A 19,175-nucleotide genomic window follows, 5' to 3' on the forward strand; every position below is an offset into this window, starting at 1 on the left:
ACAATTTAACAAGCAAATTTTTCTTATCAAGCTCAAGAGATGCAATTTTCTTCAAGCCTAATTCAACATTCATTACATCCTTTGCAACAATTTTGCAAAGTTTATTGTAAGCTTCTTAAAGATCTGCATCCTCAGAAAGTTCCCCATCAGAAGGGTTCTCTTCAGCAGTGAAAGCAATGAAGTTTCCATCCTCGCTACAACCAGATCCATCATCAGAAACTTTAATATCACTAAGGGTTACAGCCATAGTCTTACTCTTAGACTTCAAATAAGTAGAGCATTCAGATTTCATGTGACCATACCCTTAACATCCAAAACACTGAGGACCCATAGAATTATTAGAAGATTGACATACTTTTTCTCTAGGTTTATCAATGTTGTTAACCTTAGTGGGATCATTCTTCCTAAAGTTTCTAGGTTTAGTAGTGTTCTTATCTCTTGCCTTTCTGTTGTTGTTTCTAAGGAAATTCCTAAAATTCTTGACAAGGTAAGCAATCTTTGTAGCAGAGAGCTCATCATCAAATCCACCAACATCAACATCATCAATTGACTTAAGAGCTATTGATTTGAATTTGCTAGTCTTAGGTAGGTCCAACTCATAGGATTGAAGAGATCCTACAAGTTCATCAACAGTAATAGAGTCCATATCCTTGCTCTCAGTGATGACAATCACTTTGAGTCTAAAATCTTCAGTCAAAGATCTAAGAATCTTCCTAACAATTTTAGGTTGATCATAGATTTCACCCAAGTTATATGTAGAATTAACAATATCATTAAGTTTAGCATAGAATTTATCAAAAGATCCATCATCAGACATCCTAATGCTTTCAAATTTAGAAGTTAATTGCTGCAATTTATTGATTTTAACTGCCTTTGTGCCTTCATGCATAGTCTGGAGGATATTCCAAGCAGTATGAGCAACCTCAACATTAAAGATTCTCTTAAATTCTTCCATAGAAACAGCATTAAAGATAGCATTCATAGCTTTGCTATTGAACGCAGCTGCTTCTTTTTGAGAAGTTTGCACTCACTAATAGGAGTAGTGGGCTTCTCCTATTTGTATTCGATAGAGTTCCAGACTTTCTCATTAATTGATTTCAGGAATGCTTTCATTCTTACTTTCCAATAAGCATAATTATTCCCATCAAAGTAAGGAGGAATAACAAGAGAATGTCTGTGTTCCATGATAACAGGGGTCAAGGATCAGCTCAGTGATCAAAAGATAAACAACAAGAGAGCTACCTGCTCTGATACCACTTGTATGTTTTTAGACCCCTTAAAAACACAATTGGATTAACCTAGTTAACTAGCCAAGTTATTACTTAGTCCAAATCCTAGATTTAGGTTATCACAATCAAACAATCATATCATGCAAAACAGCGGAAAGATAAATAATACATGATATGATGACCTAGGAAACCAAACCGGTAAAAACCTGGGGAGAGTTTAACCTAGCTATCCTCAAGGTAAACCTGAATCCACTATGAAAGAATCGAAGTTTTACAATAAGACTTAAACCACTAATATCCTATTACTACCCACCAGTAGAAACTTACTGACACGACCATGTGCAAGCTCCGAGACCACGAACTCCTTCTTTCTTGGATTCTCCAGCAAGTACAAGCACACCCGCTTGTGTTTCTTTAAGCTTCTATGGCAGCAATTGAACGATCGTCAAGTTCTTGAACAAATCTCCTTCTTGATAATCTTAAGCTTGTGTAAGGAAAGCTCCTCACAGATCTCACAAGAGATTTACACAAACAGCAATATGAGCAACATCTAAAATGTGGCTAGAGTTTTTCTTATATACCTAGGGCAAAAACATAAACCCTAAACGTTTTAATGAACTATGGCTGAGTTGGAATTCTGTAGAAAACAGCATTCTGCCCGATTTTCGATTGATCGAGCCTAAACTTTGATCGATCGAATCAGGCTAAAATGCACTATTAATTCTACATCAGCTTGAATCCAACTTTACATAAAAGCCACAACTTTGAGTAAGTCTAAATAAGACTAAACAACCTGTTTTGATCATGGTTTGCCAACAATATACATTAAAGTTCTAATACATTAGTTCCTAAGTACTTAGAACCTAACAAGTGGTATACAAAATTCACAAGGGCAGTGGGTGGAGGAGTTAGAGGAGGTTGTTGAAGTAGCTTCAGATTATTTTGACAATCTTTTTAGTGCAGGTGTAGCTGATCAAATGGAGGAATGTCTGAATGCATTTTCAAATAAAGTGACTGATAACATGCAGGAGGTCTTGTTGGGTGAGTTTACTACTAAGGAGGTTAAGGTGGCTCTGTTCCAGATGGGGCCTACAAAGGCTCCAAGACCTGATGGTATGAATGCTCTATTCTATCAGAAATTTTGGCACATAGTGGGTGATGTAGTTTTTTCTGTTTTGGATTTTTTAAAGAATGGAAATATGCAACTTGAGATAAATCACACAAACATTGTACTTATTCCTAAAGTGAAATTCATAGAAAATGTCTGAGTTTAGACCTATCAGTCTATGTAATGTGATTTATAAAATTATTTCCAAAGTGCTGGCAAATAGATTGAAGCAAGGACTTCCAAATATTATCTCCCCTACCTAGAGTGCTTTTGTTTCGAGCAGATTGATTACAGATAACGTGTTGGTGGCTTATGAGACTATACATACCATGCATGTGAGGAAGAAGGGCAAGAAAATGACTATGGCATTGAAGCTAGACATTAGCAAGGCGTATGACCAGGTTGAATGGCCATTCTTGCAAAAAATTATGGAGAAGTTGGGTTTCCCAACAAGGTGGATAGAAAGAGTGATGAGCTGCGTTATTACTCCATCTTCTTCTATTTTGGTGAACGGAAGACCTTATGACATGATACATCCATTTAGAGGAATACGTCAAGGAGATCCATTATCACCATACCTGTTTCTCTTATGTGTAGAAGGCTTCACTACTCTGTTGGCTAAAGCTGAACTAGAAGGGAGGATTACAAGTGTGTCAATCTGTAGAGGAGCTTTTAGAGTTTCTAATTTATTATTTGCAGATGGCTCTTTGCTGTTTTGTCAAGCAACACCAAAGGAAGGGGAAGTGGTAGTAGAAATTCTTCAAACTTATGAACGAGCTTCAGGTCAAAGTATTATTCTGGAGAAGTCTTTAGCTTTCTTTAGTAACAATACGATAGATACTCAGAAACAACAGGTGTTGCAGATTTTGGGGGTCAAGGAGGTGGTGAAGTTTGAATCCTATCTAGGGTTGCCAACTTTGATTGGAAGGGATAAATATCACACTTTTGCCTATATGAAGGATAGAGTATGGAAAAAATTGCAAGGATGGAAAGGTATGCTTTTATCTAGAGCTGACAAAGAAATTCTTATAAAGGCTGTAGCTTAATCTATACCCACATATACGATGAGTGTATTTCTACTCCCTTTGAAACTATATGATGAATTGAATAATTTGTGTGCTAAGTTTTGGTGGGGACAAGTGGGTAATGAAAGAAAAATTCATTGTAAGAGTTGGGATAAATTATCAACTTCTAAAATGGAGGGTGGTATGGGATTTTGGGATCTAAGGGTGTTTAATTTAGCTATGTTGGCTAAACAAGGGTAGAGGATGATTCAAGGTAATGATTCCTTACTACATATGTGTTTCAAAGCGCGGTATTTTCCTCGATCCTCTTTCCTTGATGCTAAGGAATCACCGAGTTACTCTCATGTTTGGAGGAGTTTGGTGGCTGCCTTGCCTATTCTAAAGGCTGGTTATTGTTGGAGGTTTGGCAATGGGAGCTCAACTAGGGTGCTTGGAGATAGGTGGATCCCGAATCATCCTACAAATAAGGAATTACATCCTAACCATGATTTATTGGGTGAGATGGCTGTCTCAGATTTAATTAACTCGGAGATACATGTGTGGAGGAGTGAATTGATTCATTCAATTTTCCATCGGGATGATGTTGAAGCAATATGTAGAATTCAGCTTAGCAGAAGACACGTGGCTAATTCTATCATCTGGAGCTATAATAAAAATGGGAATTTTTCTGTTAAGTCAGCTTACAAGGTTGCAAGGAGGATACAAGGGGAGGATAGGGCCGAATCATTGGCTAGTAGTGCAGTGTGGAGAAGAGTATTAACTGATGATAAATGTCCAATCTGCCTAAGGGAGCCTGAGAATACAATCCATGCAATCTGGGAATGTGTTGCGGTGCAAGATATTTGGGCTGGAAGTTGTCGAAAATTGCAGAAAAAGATGTTCAGGTGTAACTAACGTGATGAAGCTCATGGAGTATCTCAGTGACAGGTTGACGAGAGAGGAGTTAGAGCTGTTTTAGGTTCAGGCTTGGCTTACATGGAACCAGCGGAATCGGGTGGTGTTTGGTGTTAATCTAATGGACCTGAGGAACCTGAATAACAGAGCAGAGGAGTGTTTGATAGATTATAGAATAGCCCAGGTGTAGTTGACTATGACACGGATGGAGCAACAATGCAGCGAAACTTGGCAGCCTCCACCATCATCAACTTATAAATTAAACTTTGATGCAACTATTTTTACAGACATGGATAGAACTGGAATGGGTGCAATTATTCAGAATGAGCATGGTCAGGTTTTGGCGGCAATGACAACAACTGGTCTGAAGGTGAGTTCTAGTGAGGAAGCAGAGTTGTTGGCACGTAGAAGATCAATGGAATTTGCTATGGATGCTGGATTCACCAAGCTGATAATAGAGGGAGATAATGTAAATGTTATGCAAGCCATTTCATCGTCACAGATTAATTGCTTTCTACTAGGCTATGTAGTGGATGACATTCGTCACTTGGTTCATTGTTTAGAGTGGGCTAGAATTAGCATTACTAGAAGGGGTGGGAATAAGGTTGCACATGCTTTTGCTCAACATGCTAGGAATTCTTTAGATAATGATGTGTATTGGATGGAGGATTCTCCTCCCTTGGCTGTGGAGGCCTTGATTCAGGATGTTTTGTTATTATGATTATATGAATGAATGATTTGTTTTCCCAAAAAAAAAACATATGAGTGCAATAATGAAATATGTAGAATGAATAAAAGAAATGTAAATGAAAAAAAAAAGGTGAGAAAAAGAAATCAAAGGTGGGTAACGAGGGTTAATAGAATCCAATTAAGTTGTATTTATTGCATTTTTTTCCCACTTGAATTGTATAATCTCCATACTCATGGACAACTAATTATTTTATTTATTATTTTTTTTTTCCAACATTGTAATTGCAGCGTCCCCTCAATTGATGAACGTTGTTCAAGGCATGCACTATAGAATGTTAATTTTATTCTCCTCTCAACTGTTCTAACTTGTAACATACTAACACTCACTTAAATATTTTCAATTTTCCCTTACAAATTGAAGTGAGGACATGTAGATTTTAATTAAATGGTGGGCTATTATCAAATTGATAATTTTAATTAGATTGGCCTTTGGGTTTATTTTATTTACATTGATCTTCTTGCATTGTTCAATACGTTTTTTTTTTTTTTTTTTTTTTTTTTTTTTTTTGAATCATCGTTGCTCAATGTGTGAACATAAAAATATGATTTTGAAACCCGGACCGGACTGTACGGTCCGACCGGTTAACTGTGAATGCCTCATTTTTGCGGTTCTTTTAACCTTAAGAACCTCTTTATGCCAAAAAAGTATGGACCCGTATGAACTGCGGTTCAATCGCACGGTTCTTAGAGCCGTGAACGGTTCTTGCGGTTCTCATGGTTCCTTTTTGTTTCGGCCCATGCTGGCCGAAATTAAAGATTTGGCCAACATGCACTTTAGATTTTTTATTTTCCAAATCTTGAACAAAAGAATTTGTAAGGAAAAAAAAATAGAGAAGATGAAGACAACAAAGCAGGGCTACGCCAAGTTGAGACAGCAGGTTGCCAACACAGTCGCTGGTCATGCCTTTGTCTTCCTCTTTTTCTCCTTCTCTTTCTTTTGTTCTTTTCCATCATTCTGTAATTTACTCTCTTTTTAGCTGAATACTATTGTGTTTCTACTTTCTCTTTCTTTCTTTTCTTTTGTATTCTTTTTGAATTCCTAAGCCTCTCTTGTGACTTACATTGGAAATGATAAATGCTTCTAATTTTTGAATAAAAGCAAAAAATTTCAGCCGTTAAATTTAGCTTTTTTTCAACTTAGCCCAATATGATGTGAAGTGCATTGATAGATGGAATTTTTAGCTCAGCCCAATATGATGTGAAGTGTGCAATAAATATTTTAAGTATTTTTAAGAGTAACGTTGGTACTATAATATTTATACAATTTATGTCATAACTTGCCACATAATCAAACTTCTTAATTGTAGAAGTTTTAGGTATTGGTATAGGTGTTTACATTGCAAACACACTCCAACGGCAAACCTAGCTTAGTACAAAAACCCAAAGCACACAAGGTTGCATCAACTTCTCCAAGTATGCATGTATTCTCCTTATAATGACGATTCTAAAAATACTCCAAACCACTATGTGCATATTATAATTTCCAAAATTGTCTTCTTTTTTTTTTTTTTTAATTTTAAAAGACGAAATCAAAATTACTCCAAACTAAAGTGCAAGTTATAATTTCTAAGATTTTTTTTTTAATAAAAACAAACAAACACAAGATAGATGAAAGATATTCTAATACAAATGCAGACTATAACTCAACTTAAAAGTTACAAGTTACAGTAACTTTACAAGCAAATTACATAATTCATAATTTAATCAATTATAATTAATAACAATTTACCGTATATAATTGAGAATGTTACGAGGCTTCTCTTTCATTTATTATTAAAAAAAGAAAGAAAGAAAGCATTGGCAACGGGTCATCATCAGCGACGCCAAGCTACCGCCATGAAGTGGCGGAGATTGAGAAGGAGAGAATCAGAGGAACACGAGAGAAGAGAAGAAAGAAAGAGGAAAAAGATTTAAAAAAAAAAGAAAAAGAAAAAGAGAAGAGTGGATGTTTTCAGCTGGCGGGGCGGGCTGGGGAATGGAAATCCCCGCAGAAAAAAACCCGCGCTCTTTCTATCAATTTAAACCCTACTTATACATACTCAGCCACTCAGCTGCCCTTCAATATTCACAGCCTCTCCAGCTCTCTCAGGTCTGCGTTTCTTCTCCTAAACCCATTTTTGAAGTACATTTATCTAAGAATGAATTAGTAGCCAAGGATTACCGTCCAAAGTCTATTTTTCTTTGCACCACCTTCGGTTGTTTTTCTTATTGTGTGATTTTTTTCATGTGGGTTTGTTTGTATATGTGTTTATCTGCATCTAAAACTTTGTTTGTTTGTTTTTTTTTTTTTGAGGTTGGGTTTTACAGAATCATAGCATTTGGGATTGTTTTGTTTTGTTTTGTTTTACTTATATTTCTATTGTTGGTAAAGAATGTAGGAGAATGTCTAATTATTGATTGATATTGCTATTGGGTCCCTCTCTTTTACTCCTTTTCCTTTCCTCTGTTTTTGTTCCTTATCATTTGGATTTCTCAGATTCATGGTTTTGGCAAGAGTATCAATTTCTTAATTTTAGTATTTATTCTTTATTTCATAAATATTTGATTGATACTGATTGGTCACCATATATGGTATCTGTTGTATCCTTCCTTGGTTTCAAATCATTTTACCTATTTAGTGAATGTACGCTATGGTTTTGTCTGACCCTTTTAAGTCCTTAGCAAGGAGCTAGTCCATCTATACACCAAGGTAGTTTCAAATATTTTCTTTGGGTCTAGCATAAAATGAGCAATGTCTATTTCACACTCGAATTTACGCACGTAGTACACACACTCACCACTCTACACACAAATTGTGACTTGAAGTCACGATTTTAGTTCAAAAAATTGAGTGTGTATTGTGTGGGTAAGTGAGTGTGTGCAATAAACATTTTCTGTGTAAAAAATGGTTTAAGAAGGAATTCCAACAACAAAGTTAAGGATACAAATGAGATAATAGGATTGAAGTTGGAACAATCCAATATTGATTTCTAAGCTCAGAGAGCTTAAGAAATATTCAAATTTGAAATTGCATAAATAGATATGAAAATGCTGCCTACAATGACTTGAAGGACACTGTTTATATTGCTTAGTAACCCTAAAATTCTACCCCTTTATCTTACTACTAGGACAAGGAAGACTCTTTCTTGTCTTAGTAGTATTAGAACACCAAGTTTGAGTGAACTAAAAACCTAATAAAAGACTAACTTGGACCTAAAGAAAATAGAACCTCAGATACTTAGATTTCCTAGAAATTTCTAGACTCAACTAGAGTACTAAAATAAACCTTATTTGCATGAATTGTAGAGATTGCAGTTTTTTCCCTTTTTGACACTAAAAGACTCATGCCTAGGCCTTTAAAACCTCACTACTTTTACTTCAAATGGAATCTCATTGACCACTATTGGGTTATTTAAGTCAACATGTGTATGCAAACCTTCCATGTCAAAAAGAACACTCTTATGGCTTGCATTGAATACTGTTTGTGCATTCTCTCTTGAATAGTTTCTTTACTATGTACCGAAGTACTTACCTATAAATCACCATCATTAATAGACATCATAGATCGGATAAAAATCCCAGCCTACAACACAATCTCTTTCAAAATTTTGATCTTTAAATTCAACTGCACACATCCTTTAATCCGTCTCATGTTGCAACTTCTACGGATCTGGCATCCAGAAGAGTTAAAGGGGTTTTCTTCTTTCATACTATCATTCTTGTTCTCAAGACCTACTTTAGCTATTTTCCAGCGTTTGTGGTCACCTTTTGGAATCTCCATTCAGGCTTGAGCCAGTTCCTGTTGTTGCTTGTTCAATCCACAAAATATCTTCAATTATACACCTCATCTTAGCCATGGTTGTCTGTTAGCTTGATTTCCTTTGCCCCACACTCTCTACCATGACCAATCATTGACTAGTCATAGCTTAATGTTGCAATCTTTGACTCAAATCTGAGTTTTGTGGCTCAGATTTATGATCTTTTGCTTTGAATTACTTGATATGGTGGGGAGAACATAGTTCTAGATTAAGAAAAAATTCTAACAGAAAATTATATTACAGCAAAGATTAAGATAACAGGATTGGATTTGAAACAATCACATCAATTTCTAGGTTCAAAGAGTTCAAGAAACATTCAAATATGAGAGTTCATTTTTTTCCTTTTTTTGGAAGAAATTTCATATAGTAGATAAGAAAAAGCTGCCTATGACTCAAAAGAGACTGTTTATAACAGCCTAGTAACCCTAGAATCCTAGTTGTTTATCTTACATAAAACAATTAGTTTCTGTTCATCCAACTTCATTAAAAGTCTTGACCTTTGAAAATATAAAGACATAACAAGAAATTAAATATAACATAGAGAAATAAAAGACAAATGATTGATGGTTCCCTTGGGGCTTATATTCTCCTACATCACATTATCTATGTGCTTTCGTAGTTGGCTCCTCCCCCCCCCCCCCCCCCTTTATGTCTTTTTAGTCTATTCTGCCTACAAATCTTGTTAATGCTTAGTTTATAATTTCATCCATTCATTTGTTATTTTTTAGGTAATGAAAATGCTCAATTTATTTAGTTTTTTTATTTTTTATTTTTAAAATTTTTTCATATGGAAGTATTCACTTACTGAATAATAGTTGCTCAATTGAAGAAATTTATTTATTTTTATTTTCTATTATATGGTTTTGGTCTTATTTACTACATGATCAATTTTGTTATTTTGCTTATTTAAACTTGTTACTAAGAGATTGTAGGAAAATACAAGAAATGAATAGCTTTCTGAGTTAAATTTGAAATGGAAGTTGGATGGTTTGATTTTTTTTTTTTTAGGTAGTTTTCCGTTTTGGCATGATTTTTCTTAGTGAACAAACAAGGCATTAGGATCTGAATATGAGGTTTTGAGTTGAGATTCTTGTCTATACAGATGCGATTTTGTATGATTTGTTATTAATAGTTAAATTTGAAATGGAAGTTAGATGGTTTGATTTTAAAATGGGTAAAATACAAAAACAACGCCTAAGGTTTCGACTAGTGCTAAGCACTATCCAAACTTTTCAAAAATATCCAATTTTCACTCTACACACAAACCACACTTAACACTTTTTGTACTTATTTTCCCAAAAATTTAGTTTAATTGCCACATGCAGTCCCGTAGTAACTGTATTGTGACTTATATGCACAATGGAGTGTTTGTGTAGTAAATAGTAGATGGATAATAGCCAGAGATGGAGAAAGAAACAGAAAAAAGGCTTGGAGGAGCAGTGAAACTTTCAAATGGTGTTTGTGTTCAGGGATAAAATTAGGTATTTTTGAAAAATCTAAATAGTACTGGGCATTAGCCCAAATCCCAGGGGTAATTTTGTAATTTATCCTTTAAAAATTTTTGTGACCATATAGAGTTCAAAATTTTGTAGTATCCAGTATTCATTCAATTTTCTTATAAAGGAGAAGAAATTTGTCTAAGCCTCATTTGTTGCAACAGAGATCATTTCCTGGCTGAAAAATACAATACTAAGGTTTATCTTGCAACATAACATATGAATGGTTCAAAAGAAAAAAAAATTCCATAGCCTTTCCTAGGACCCCAAAGTTTACGCACGGTTTTCTTAAAAATTAATAGTCATATAATTTGAAGCTTGTTTGTAATTAGTTCTCTTATCATTCTAGCTGTTGCACGCATGGATTAATCCCACATGGATCAAAGTGAAGAGATGAGAGATGACGAGTGCTTGTCTCGCTCAGCCTCGCCATTGTTTTCTCCCAGTGAAGGGTAAGTGTCTAGATGAGTATTTCTTTTTCAATTAAATTGTGTGAATTGTGATGTTTAGATTATTTTTTGGCAAAAATTGGTTGCCAAAACTAGTGAAGAGAAATTGTTATGTTGATTTGTGATTATTGACTAGAGTTTATTTAATAGTAAAAAGTAATTTCTGAAGATCTAAAGTCTTTTAAGAATTTTATTTTTGTCATTGCCAATAGAATGAATCTATTCTATTTTTTTTGGTTATTATTATTATTATTGGTAATTCACATATTTATTTGATAACTTTTGTGATGATGTTAGAAATGATAGCTCTAAACATTCGCTACCAATTTGGAGTAGTCCATCTCTGGAGTTGGTAGATGATTTGTCATCTAACCAGGATGTTGATTCAACACCTTGTTCTAGTCCAACTGAAATTTCGTCAAATGGTAGTAAAGAAAAGAGAATATCGGTTGTATGGAATCATTGTAAGAAACGAAAAGTTGAAGAGGACTTGGTTGGTGAGTCTAAACAACAAGTGAGTATGGACTGTTATCATTTTGATCCAAACTTAGTGAGGAGGAAGCTTACGAACATGGTCATCTTGCATGAGTACCCTCTAAACATGGTTGAACACATTGGTTTTAGAGAATTTTCAGCTTCTCTTCAACCATTATTTAAGATGGTTTGTAGAAACACATTAAAGAGAGACATTTTTAAAATTTATGATTATGAAAGGGGGAAGACTTTTATGGAGTTGGAGAAGATTCCAAGTAGAATTGCAATCTCAACTTCAATGTGGACTTCAAGCAACAAAAGGAGATAGTTTATGCTAGTCAAAGCACATTATATTGATGACTCTTGGACGTTGGAAAGCCGGTTTATGAGGTACTTATTTGTTTTATGTGCATTTTTATTTATTAAGCTATTCTATTATATTTATTCCACCATTGATTATTATATTAATCAAGTTATATAGTAATCATTTGATTTGTTTGTATTAGGTTTATTTATGTACCTTCTCCACACACAAATGAAGTTCTTTATAATGCCCTTCTAGATTGCTTATTAGAATGGAATGTTGATAGGAAGTTATCTACTGTAGTTGTGGATGATTATGGTACAACTGATGCAATGATAAAAATTCTCTTGGACAAGTTTCAAATTAGTTCACTTATATTGCATGGATCATTGTTGCATATGCGTTGTGCTGCGTATATTTTTAATTTGATTGCTCAAGATGGTTTGGCTGTTATTGGTGAAAGTATTGACAAGATTCGTGAAAGTGTACTCTTTTGGACAACATCAAAAAAGAGAAATAACAAATTTGAAGAAGCAGCAAGACAATTATATATTTCAAGCACTAAAGAGTTGATTCTTGATTCAAAGACTCGTTGGAACTCTACATATTTGATGCTTTCTACTGCTTTAGTTTATAAAGATGTCTTTCTTCACTTGAGACAATGTGATTCATCTTATAATTGCATACCAAGTGAGATTGATTGGGAGGTAGTAAAAGATATTTGTGGTACATTGGAATTATTTTACGACATGACAAAGTTTGTTTCTGGTACTACCTACCCTAAAGCTAGCATGTATTTTCATTATATGTGCCAAGTGAAAATAGAGTTATCTGAATGTATCGTATCTTCAAATGAGGTGATTAGGAAGATGGCATCAAACATGTTGGAAAAATTTGATAGTTATTGGAATGTGGTTGACCGTATCATGGGTGTCGCTGCTGTCTTAGATCCAAGATTTAAGATGAAGTTGTTAGAATGGTGTTTCCCTACAATTTATGGCGACACAGCTTATGAAGAAATTGAGAAGATTAGGAGAATTTTCTATGACTTGCTTGAGCAGTACCATTCTAAGGAAATGGATAAAGAAGACAGTTTTGCTAATTCTTCATTCTGTATGACAAAGGGTTCTCAATCTAAGTCACTTTATGAGTTTGATTTGTTTGTTAGTAGTGAAATAAAGTGTAGGAATGTGAAATTAGAGTTTGATCATTACATTGAGGATGGAGTGTTGCCAAGAACCCTAAATTTTGATATTTTGTCATGGTGGAAGGGTAATGGTGTGAAGTATCCTACTTTGCAACGCATTGCAAGGGATATTCTAGCTGTTCCGGTGTCAACAGTTGCTTTAGAATCCCCTTTCAGTACTAATGAGCGATTGTTGGGTCCACACCGTAATAGACTTCATCCAAAGACATTGGAGGCATTGATGTGTGCCCAAAATTGGTTGCAAAATGAAATTAAAGGTAACTAAACTAATAGTTCAATTAGTGATCAAATTAAATTTGTATTATATATTTTTCGTTTTAATGATTTGATGAGGTTTATTTTGTTTTGTATGTTTCTTTTTGTTTGTAGGGTCTTCATCTAAGCTAGAAGGTGGCACAATCCAAACAATTCTTGATGATTATGATGATCGTGGCGTGGAAAGTGATGACACTGAGCCTTTGGAATGGAATAGCTTTAGTTGTTTATGAGTTTGGCTCCTTATTTGGTGTTGTTCACGGTGCGGCAATTCGGGAAATTTTTATAACATGTTTGTAGTGTGAGATGTTTGGTGGTTTGTAGTCTTTCAATACTTAAAACCTGGTTTATGATGTTATGGATTTTATGTTGAGACTTGGATTATTGCATTATTATGTTCGCGGTCTAAATTGTATGTTTTTTACTTTTATTTATTTATTTATTTTTTTAAGAATTTGTGTTTTTCTATGATTACCCTTAAAGAGGATTTGTGTCTTGAGGATGATATGCCATCGCTATCAGTATCTTTTCTTAAAATTCTTTTTGCTTTTAACATCCACTTGATGGATTAGGATATATATATATTTTAAATTGTTGAGGCAATCCCTTTATGAAATTCTTGAAGTCTTTTCCATTCATTTTGAAAGGTGTGGATTGAATTTTACTATTTCATCAACATTTCAACAAAAGTTTATTATTATTATTATTTTGGTTTCTACTTAAATTTTGTATGAGATCATAAAATCTAATCTATTCATTTTAAAATAGATAAAAAAAATTATAGAAACCACACTGAGGAGTTATTTTTTTTTTTAAGGGAAACTTTCATTCATTCATCAAGAAGAAAAGGAAGTACAAAAGAGAGGAGCAAATGAAGCTCAAGATGACTATACAATGCTTATGTGGGGTCTGGGTAGAGCAGGGAATGAGGCAGTGGGGACATGGCTCCTTTCAAGACTTGAGTAGTACCTGCAGATTTTGCAAGTTGGGCGAGTTCATGGGCTGCTCTGTTGTGTTCCTGTTTCAGATGATGGAGGCTCCAGCTTCTGAAGGAGAGAAGAGAGCTATGGATTCCGCTGAAGATGTGACCGAGCGTTCCTCCTGTTTTCTTTGCATTAACAGATTGCACTATAGAGAGGGAGTCTGACTCAAAAATTATACGGGGGGATGTTCAATGTTCATCTCATGAGCAAGAATGATACCATTTTCCAGGGCAATGGCTTCAACCGTACAGTGTTATAATCATCCGCTTGGTAAAATTTTATACTAAAGTAAATTTTTTTTTTTTGAGAATTACTGAAGTAAATTTTGTTTCTCGTTATATGTGATTTAGAGAAAGTTAGCCTTTACTACACCATACAGGCCATCAAATTGATAGGATTCTTCGATTCGATCTGCTCCTTGGTTTTTTATGAGATAAAAGAGAGATGTGGTTTTTAGATATTATTGTTTGTTATAAACAGTGTGTTAAACTGTTAATGATCAGAGGAAAATGTCTAGACATATGCACTTATACATCAAAAGTATTACATTATATAAAACACTTAAATGACCCAATTTGACTTAATAAAAACTTGTTGTGGGAGTCTACATAGGCCTACAAAATAAACTTATCCAAATAATATGGGTATCACAAATATATTACATATATTTGCTTAAGTTCAACAAAGAAAAGTACGATTATCAAATCTATATTATAAAATAAAACGACAAAGCAAATGTAGGGGTCCCTATTCCCCTGCCCTCTCTCCTCTTTCCCATTCTCCCCACCCTTCCTTTCAAACAGAACCTGATGTAAAGATTAAGTAACAAAAAAGAACAGAAAAAGGGAAGCCTCCAAACATGCAGGGGCAAAGAAGAAAGAAAGGTAGCTTCTAGCTAACATCTGACGTGGTAAGCTTTGGCTCTTGAGCATCATCCACAGCCCATCTTTTTACTCTGTTACGAGCTGCAATTACCTACACAGATGCACATTTTATAATGTTTACAAATAAAAAGTGGTTCCACATTTCTAAGTAAATAAGGTGCAAAAGTTAATACCTGTTCGTCCCAATTGGTTTTGTAGGTGATAATGACAAGTGCAATGGTTTGAACAAAAGTTCCGAACAACATTCCCATCCAAACACCCTACAACATGACAAGAAGAAAAACATTAAATGACAACAACAAAAGTAATCTTTTCAAAGGTACTTGCATAAAGCATAATTACAACCAAGAGAAAAGTATGCTGTGAGGTATTTAAACTTCCATTTGAAAAATGAAGACCCTTTAACAAATCAGAGGTGCTATTTTAATTAGAGCATTATATCCATTTTTAATTAAGAGTAGTGAGAATATACTTCTTTTTTTGATAGAGAAGATGCAACTTCTAAATTCAAACTTATTGGAAAATGGGGCAAAGATAGCTCACTTTGACTCCCATATCAAAAACATATCCAAGCACAAGGCCAATTGGAACCCCTATAATGTAATAGCTGGCTACGTTAACGTATGCTACAATGCTTTGCCAGCCAGCTCCAACAGCAACTCCTGTCCATGAAAGTGATACACATTGGAATTTTTAATGCTCACAAAATAGCATATTCAATCTTTACAAAAGTCAATTACTATATGTCATTAGTATATAATTACTAAATGTGTGTAGCTTGGCTATATAATCATAGAAAAAGGGATAACAAAAGATAAGAGGAAGAGTACCGGAGAGCACTGGCTGAACACTATTCAATAATATAGAGACTGCAAGCAAAGGTGACAAGCCCGCGATAGCCTCAACCACCTCCTCATTTTCAGTGAATATGTAAGCAAGTCTTCCTTTCAAGAATAGGAAGAACAGGAACAGCACGAATCCAATGATAAATGAGGTAAACACTGTCACTACAATTGAGAACTTTGCAGCTGTTGAGCTCCCTCTTCCAAGCTCATTTCCTACCCGAACACTACATTTATCAACCAAACATTCAAAACATAGAATAGTTAGTTTTAATACATGTTATTTTGCAAAAGGCTACAGATGGTAAGTTAATAAGATGTGATTATAGTAACATCATTTTCACATGTCCCACCACTTACATTATCTTATTATGTACCAATCTCAACATATATCAACATAACAGTTGTGAAAAATTTTATATTGCTAAACTTATTGCATTATTTTATATCTACAATCTATAAGAACCATAAATTTTAGTTTTAACTAGAAATTGATGGAACCTCCTAGCTCAATATTCTAGTTGAAAAGAAATACTTAATAGATGAAGACCATGATGATAGTGGTGATGAAGATGATGGTAATACCTTGCTGCAGACATGAATCCAAGAGATATCATCATCTCCCACCCATTGATGTTAAGGCTGTAAAGAATCATATATTTGAATTATCATAGGGTATAGAAAAACGTTGGCTGAGGCAGATGGATAATGTAGCCAATAAGAATGTAGTCATAAGAGATAAGAAGCGCACACAAAAATTTGTAAGAAAATTACCATATAGTTAGAGCATCGATGGAAGCCTCAGAGTTTTTCAGGTATCCTGTTATAAGAACCAATGCTGTGTAGTACCAAAGTTCCACACTGAAATGAAAAACTTGGCGTTTACTTATATTTAAAGCTCTAGATACCAGGTATATATCTATCATTTTTAATTTTTTGAGTAACCAAGTAATAAACTTCAAGAGAGTTATTTACAAAGATATAATAATCAAAGACATGTCCTCTTCAAAAAAAAAAAAAAAATCAAAGACATGTCAGATAAGTGAGGTCTTAAAGTTTTAAAAGAATAACAAAGAAGTGAACCCCATGAGGAGCCTTGATCATAGAACAAAAGATGTTTTAAACAAAATGGTTAAAGTGCAAACTATACCCTAGAGCTTGGAGTTTTTTGGATTTTACACCTTGAATTTTTAGATCTTGGATTTTACCCCCTGAAGTTATATTCTATATGCATTGGCAGCTCATTTGATCATATTTTCCGTTAAGTGTCACATAAGTTTGCCACATGTGTTTAGCTAGTCCAATAAAATGATGCCATATCATTTTCATTATGTCACGTAGAATTATTTTATTGATACAAAAATAATATAAAATTCAAATTAAGAAATTTTAGAATGTAAAATCCAAAAACTCCCAAACCTTAAGAATGTAAGTTGCAATTTAGCCAAAGAAAAATGATAACTAACTATTTTGAAATTATTTATTTATTTATTTCAGACCATATACCATACCGTATTGATTTTGGCGTGCACTTTTAAAGTTACTAAATTCCTAGTTCGTCTTTCAAGTTTATTTATAGCATCAACTCAATAATTGAGAGAAAGACTTACCAAAGCATAACACCAGATGATAGAGAAAGCTTGACAACAGGCCAAAGATCCTTGAAAGCCAATAAAGAGAAACCCTTCCATGTATCCCGACAACCTCCACACATAACATATATAAGTTGACCAATATTGGGAATCCAAAATGCAAACACAGTTGATAACATTGCCCCAGGAATCCCAAGCTTATATTTCACAGTTAAAAGCCATGAAAGGAAGATATGGATTACAATTGTCACTGCTGCCAAGTAAGTAATAATCATGTTCTTGCTCTGTGATTGCAAATACATTTGACATGTAAAAGACACAATAAAAGCAAACAAACTACTAATTAACCACCGACCAACCTCTCCTCCTATATATGCCATACTATCACTTTGGCCTAAAAGCTTTAGAATCGGGGTTGTGAAGATAAATAGTGGGAGAAGGAAAATTGATGCAACGAACATTACGATCCACGATCTTTGAAGATATACTCCAAGCATGTGGTATTGTTTTGCACCATATGATTGCCCACAGAGAGTTCCCAATGCACTAGCCATGCCCAACTGCATTTCCAAATTCACAAGAATTACATAAATCTCACTAAAGAAGTTCTGCTAGGCAAATTGAATTTCCATTCATCAAACAACTTTTTTTTTTAATGACCAGTTGCAGTTTATAATCACAAAAAGGATGCAATCATCAAAACAAAGAACTCATCCAGTGTGGGTGGTTATTTGATGCAATGTTACAATGTGATAATAAATAGTTTTCCTCTCTTTTTTTTTTTTTTTTTTTTTTTTTTTTTTTTTTTTTTTTTTTTTTTTTTTTTTTTAGTAACTAGATGATGTCCTGTGCGATGCATGAACTATTTTATAATTTCATTTGAAATCATTATTATGTATATTAAAACCTACATATAATACTTATTTCATTATATAATATTTATGTTTGCCCACAATACTGTTGAATATTTTGATACTTAATTTTCTTAATTCATATTTTATTTTATTTTTTTAAAATAGTATTAAAACTATAAGACTATAACATATTATAATCTTTACCGTTAAAAGTAGATTTTAATATTTAAGTTGATTAAATGATTTTGAAATCTATAAATAAGAATTTAAATCATAAAATATTTCTATATCCTGAAATTACATAAATTTAAGCAACCTCCCAAATACTTCCTCAATCACTCTATTCTCACAACCAAATATGGAGATCTCAATTGCAAATACCAAATTTATTACCTCAATGAAATTAAGAAAATCATTTATAAATATAAACATAAAGAGAACGTGATTAAATAAAGAAAAATTGGCTAAAAACATGTTCATTTATCAAAATTTAATTGTTTTTAGTTGGATTTCCATATCTTTTTTTTTAATGGGAAATACTTTGAAATCATCATCAATTTTTATTTTTATCACTCTAGCTTATACCGCACAAAATAGCAGTAAAAAGACCTAAAAATTATGAGTTCTAACACAAAATAAAAAAATAGCTAACTTCATAAATAATCAATTAAAATGTTTCTTTTACTCTTTCTTTAGTTCTAAAACAAATTACATTTATGACTTTCCCAAATCAAAATCTCAAACATCCAAAGACCTAAAACGAATCACAACCTTTACTGTAAGGTTGAATTTAATCAACTATCTTGTTAGCTTTATTCCATGCCAAATTTGCTTGTAATTTAGCATTTTAGAAACCCTGTATTTAGGTGGGAATCATGTAAGGATAGTGTGTGTGTGAGAGAGTGTGAAGAAATGCTTAAGAGTGTGCACTCAACAGGGCCTTGCGACTGAATTTCATGACTGACTCGCAGCTAGCAAGTTGCCAAAGCTGGCACACATGTGAAGCATGCAGAGGAGTTGAAGAGTCACGGC

At 33.8% G+C, this 19,175-nt stretch overlaps 3 protein-coding genes across 4 annotated transcripts in view; 2 read left to right on the forward strand and 1 right to left on the reverse strand.

The window, feature by feature from the left end:
- Nucleotides 1-6,799: 6,799 nt before the first annotated feature.
- LOC115954286 (zinc finger BED domain-containing protein RICESLEEPER 2-like) lies at nt 6,800-13,599 on the forward strand. Its single transcript, XM_031072202.1, has 5 exons — nt 6,800-7,095; nt 10,649-10,751; nt 11,046-11,612; nt 11,729-12,990; nt 13,103-13,599. The coding sequence occupies exons 3-5, from the start codon at nt 11,554-11,556 to the stop codon at nt 13,219-13,221; spliced, it is 1,440 nt and encodes a 479-aa protein (XP_030928062.1). The 5' UTR covers nt 6,800-7,095; nt 10,649-10,751; nt 11,046-11,553; the 3' UTR covers nt 13,222-13,599.
- Nucleotides 10,675-11,550, forward strand: LOC115951669 (zinc finger BED domain-containing protein RICESLEEPER 4-like). Its single transcript, XM_031068830.1, has 2 exons — nt 10,675-10,751; nt 11,046-11,550. Exons 1-2 carry the CDS (start codon nt 10,675-10,677, stop codon nt 11,548-11,550), a joined length of 582 nt encoding a protein of 193 aa, XP_030924690.1.
- An 893-nt stretch (nt 13,600-14,492) lies between the features above and the next one.
- Nucleotides 14,493-19,175, reverse strand: part of LOC115954154 (protein DETOXIFICATION 22-like) — a 29,450-nt gene continuing 24,767 nt past the window's right edge. Inside the window, exons 3-9 of one of the 2 annotated variants that reach the window (XM_031072057.1) lie at nt 17,308-17,849; nt 16,472-16,558; nt 16,283-16,339; nt 15,686-15,924; nt 15,399-15,517; nt 15,029-15,115; nt 14,493-14,946 (exon numbers count right to left, since the gene is read on the reverse strand). In XM_031072057.1, the coding sequence (XP_030927917.1) occupies nt 14,863-14,946; nt 15,029-15,115; nt 15,399-15,517; nt 15,686-15,924; nt 16,283-16,339; nt 16,472-16,558; nt 17,308-17,843 (1,209 nt within the window). In that variant the 5' untranslated portion in view covers nt 17,844-17,849 and the 3' untranslated portion in view covers nt 14,493-14,862. The remainder of the gene's footprint in view (nt 14,947-15,028; nt 15,116-15,398; nt 15,518-15,685; nt 15,925-16,282; nt 16,340-16,471; nt 16,559-17,307; nt 17,850-19,175) is intronic. The other variant, XM_031072056.1, reaches the window with a different exon arrangement.

Source organism: Quercus lobata, chromosome 7 (assembly GCF_001633185.2).
Source record: "Quercus lobata isolate SW786 chromosome 7, ValleyOak3.0 Primary Assembly, whole genome shotgun sequence".
In the NCBI taxonomy this organism is placed as follows: Eukaryota; Viridiplantae; Streptophyta; class Magnoliopsida; order Fagales; family Fagaceae; genus Quercus; species Quercus lobata.

Coding starts and splice junctions, on each gene's coding strand:
- LOC115951669 (XM_031068830.1), top strand. CDS start 10,675: ATGGATCAAAGTGAAGAGATGAGAGATGACGAGTGCTTGTCTCGCTCA. Junction 10,752..11,045: donor TTGTTTTCTCCCAGTGAAGG/GTAAGTGTCTAG, acceptor TGATGATGTTAG/AAATGATAGCTCTAAACATT.
- LOC115954286 (XM_031072202.1), top strand. CDS start 11,554: ATGCTAGTCAAAGCACATTATATTGATGACTCTTGGACGTTGGAAAGC. Junction 11,613..11,728: donor TTGGAAAGCCGGTTTATGAG/GTACTTATTTGT, acceptor TGTTTGTATTAG/GTTTATTTATGTACCTTCTC. Junction 12,991..13,102: donor GTTGCAAAATGAAATTAAAG/GTAACTAAACTA, acceptor TTTTGTTTGTAG/GGTCTTCATCTAAGCTAGAA.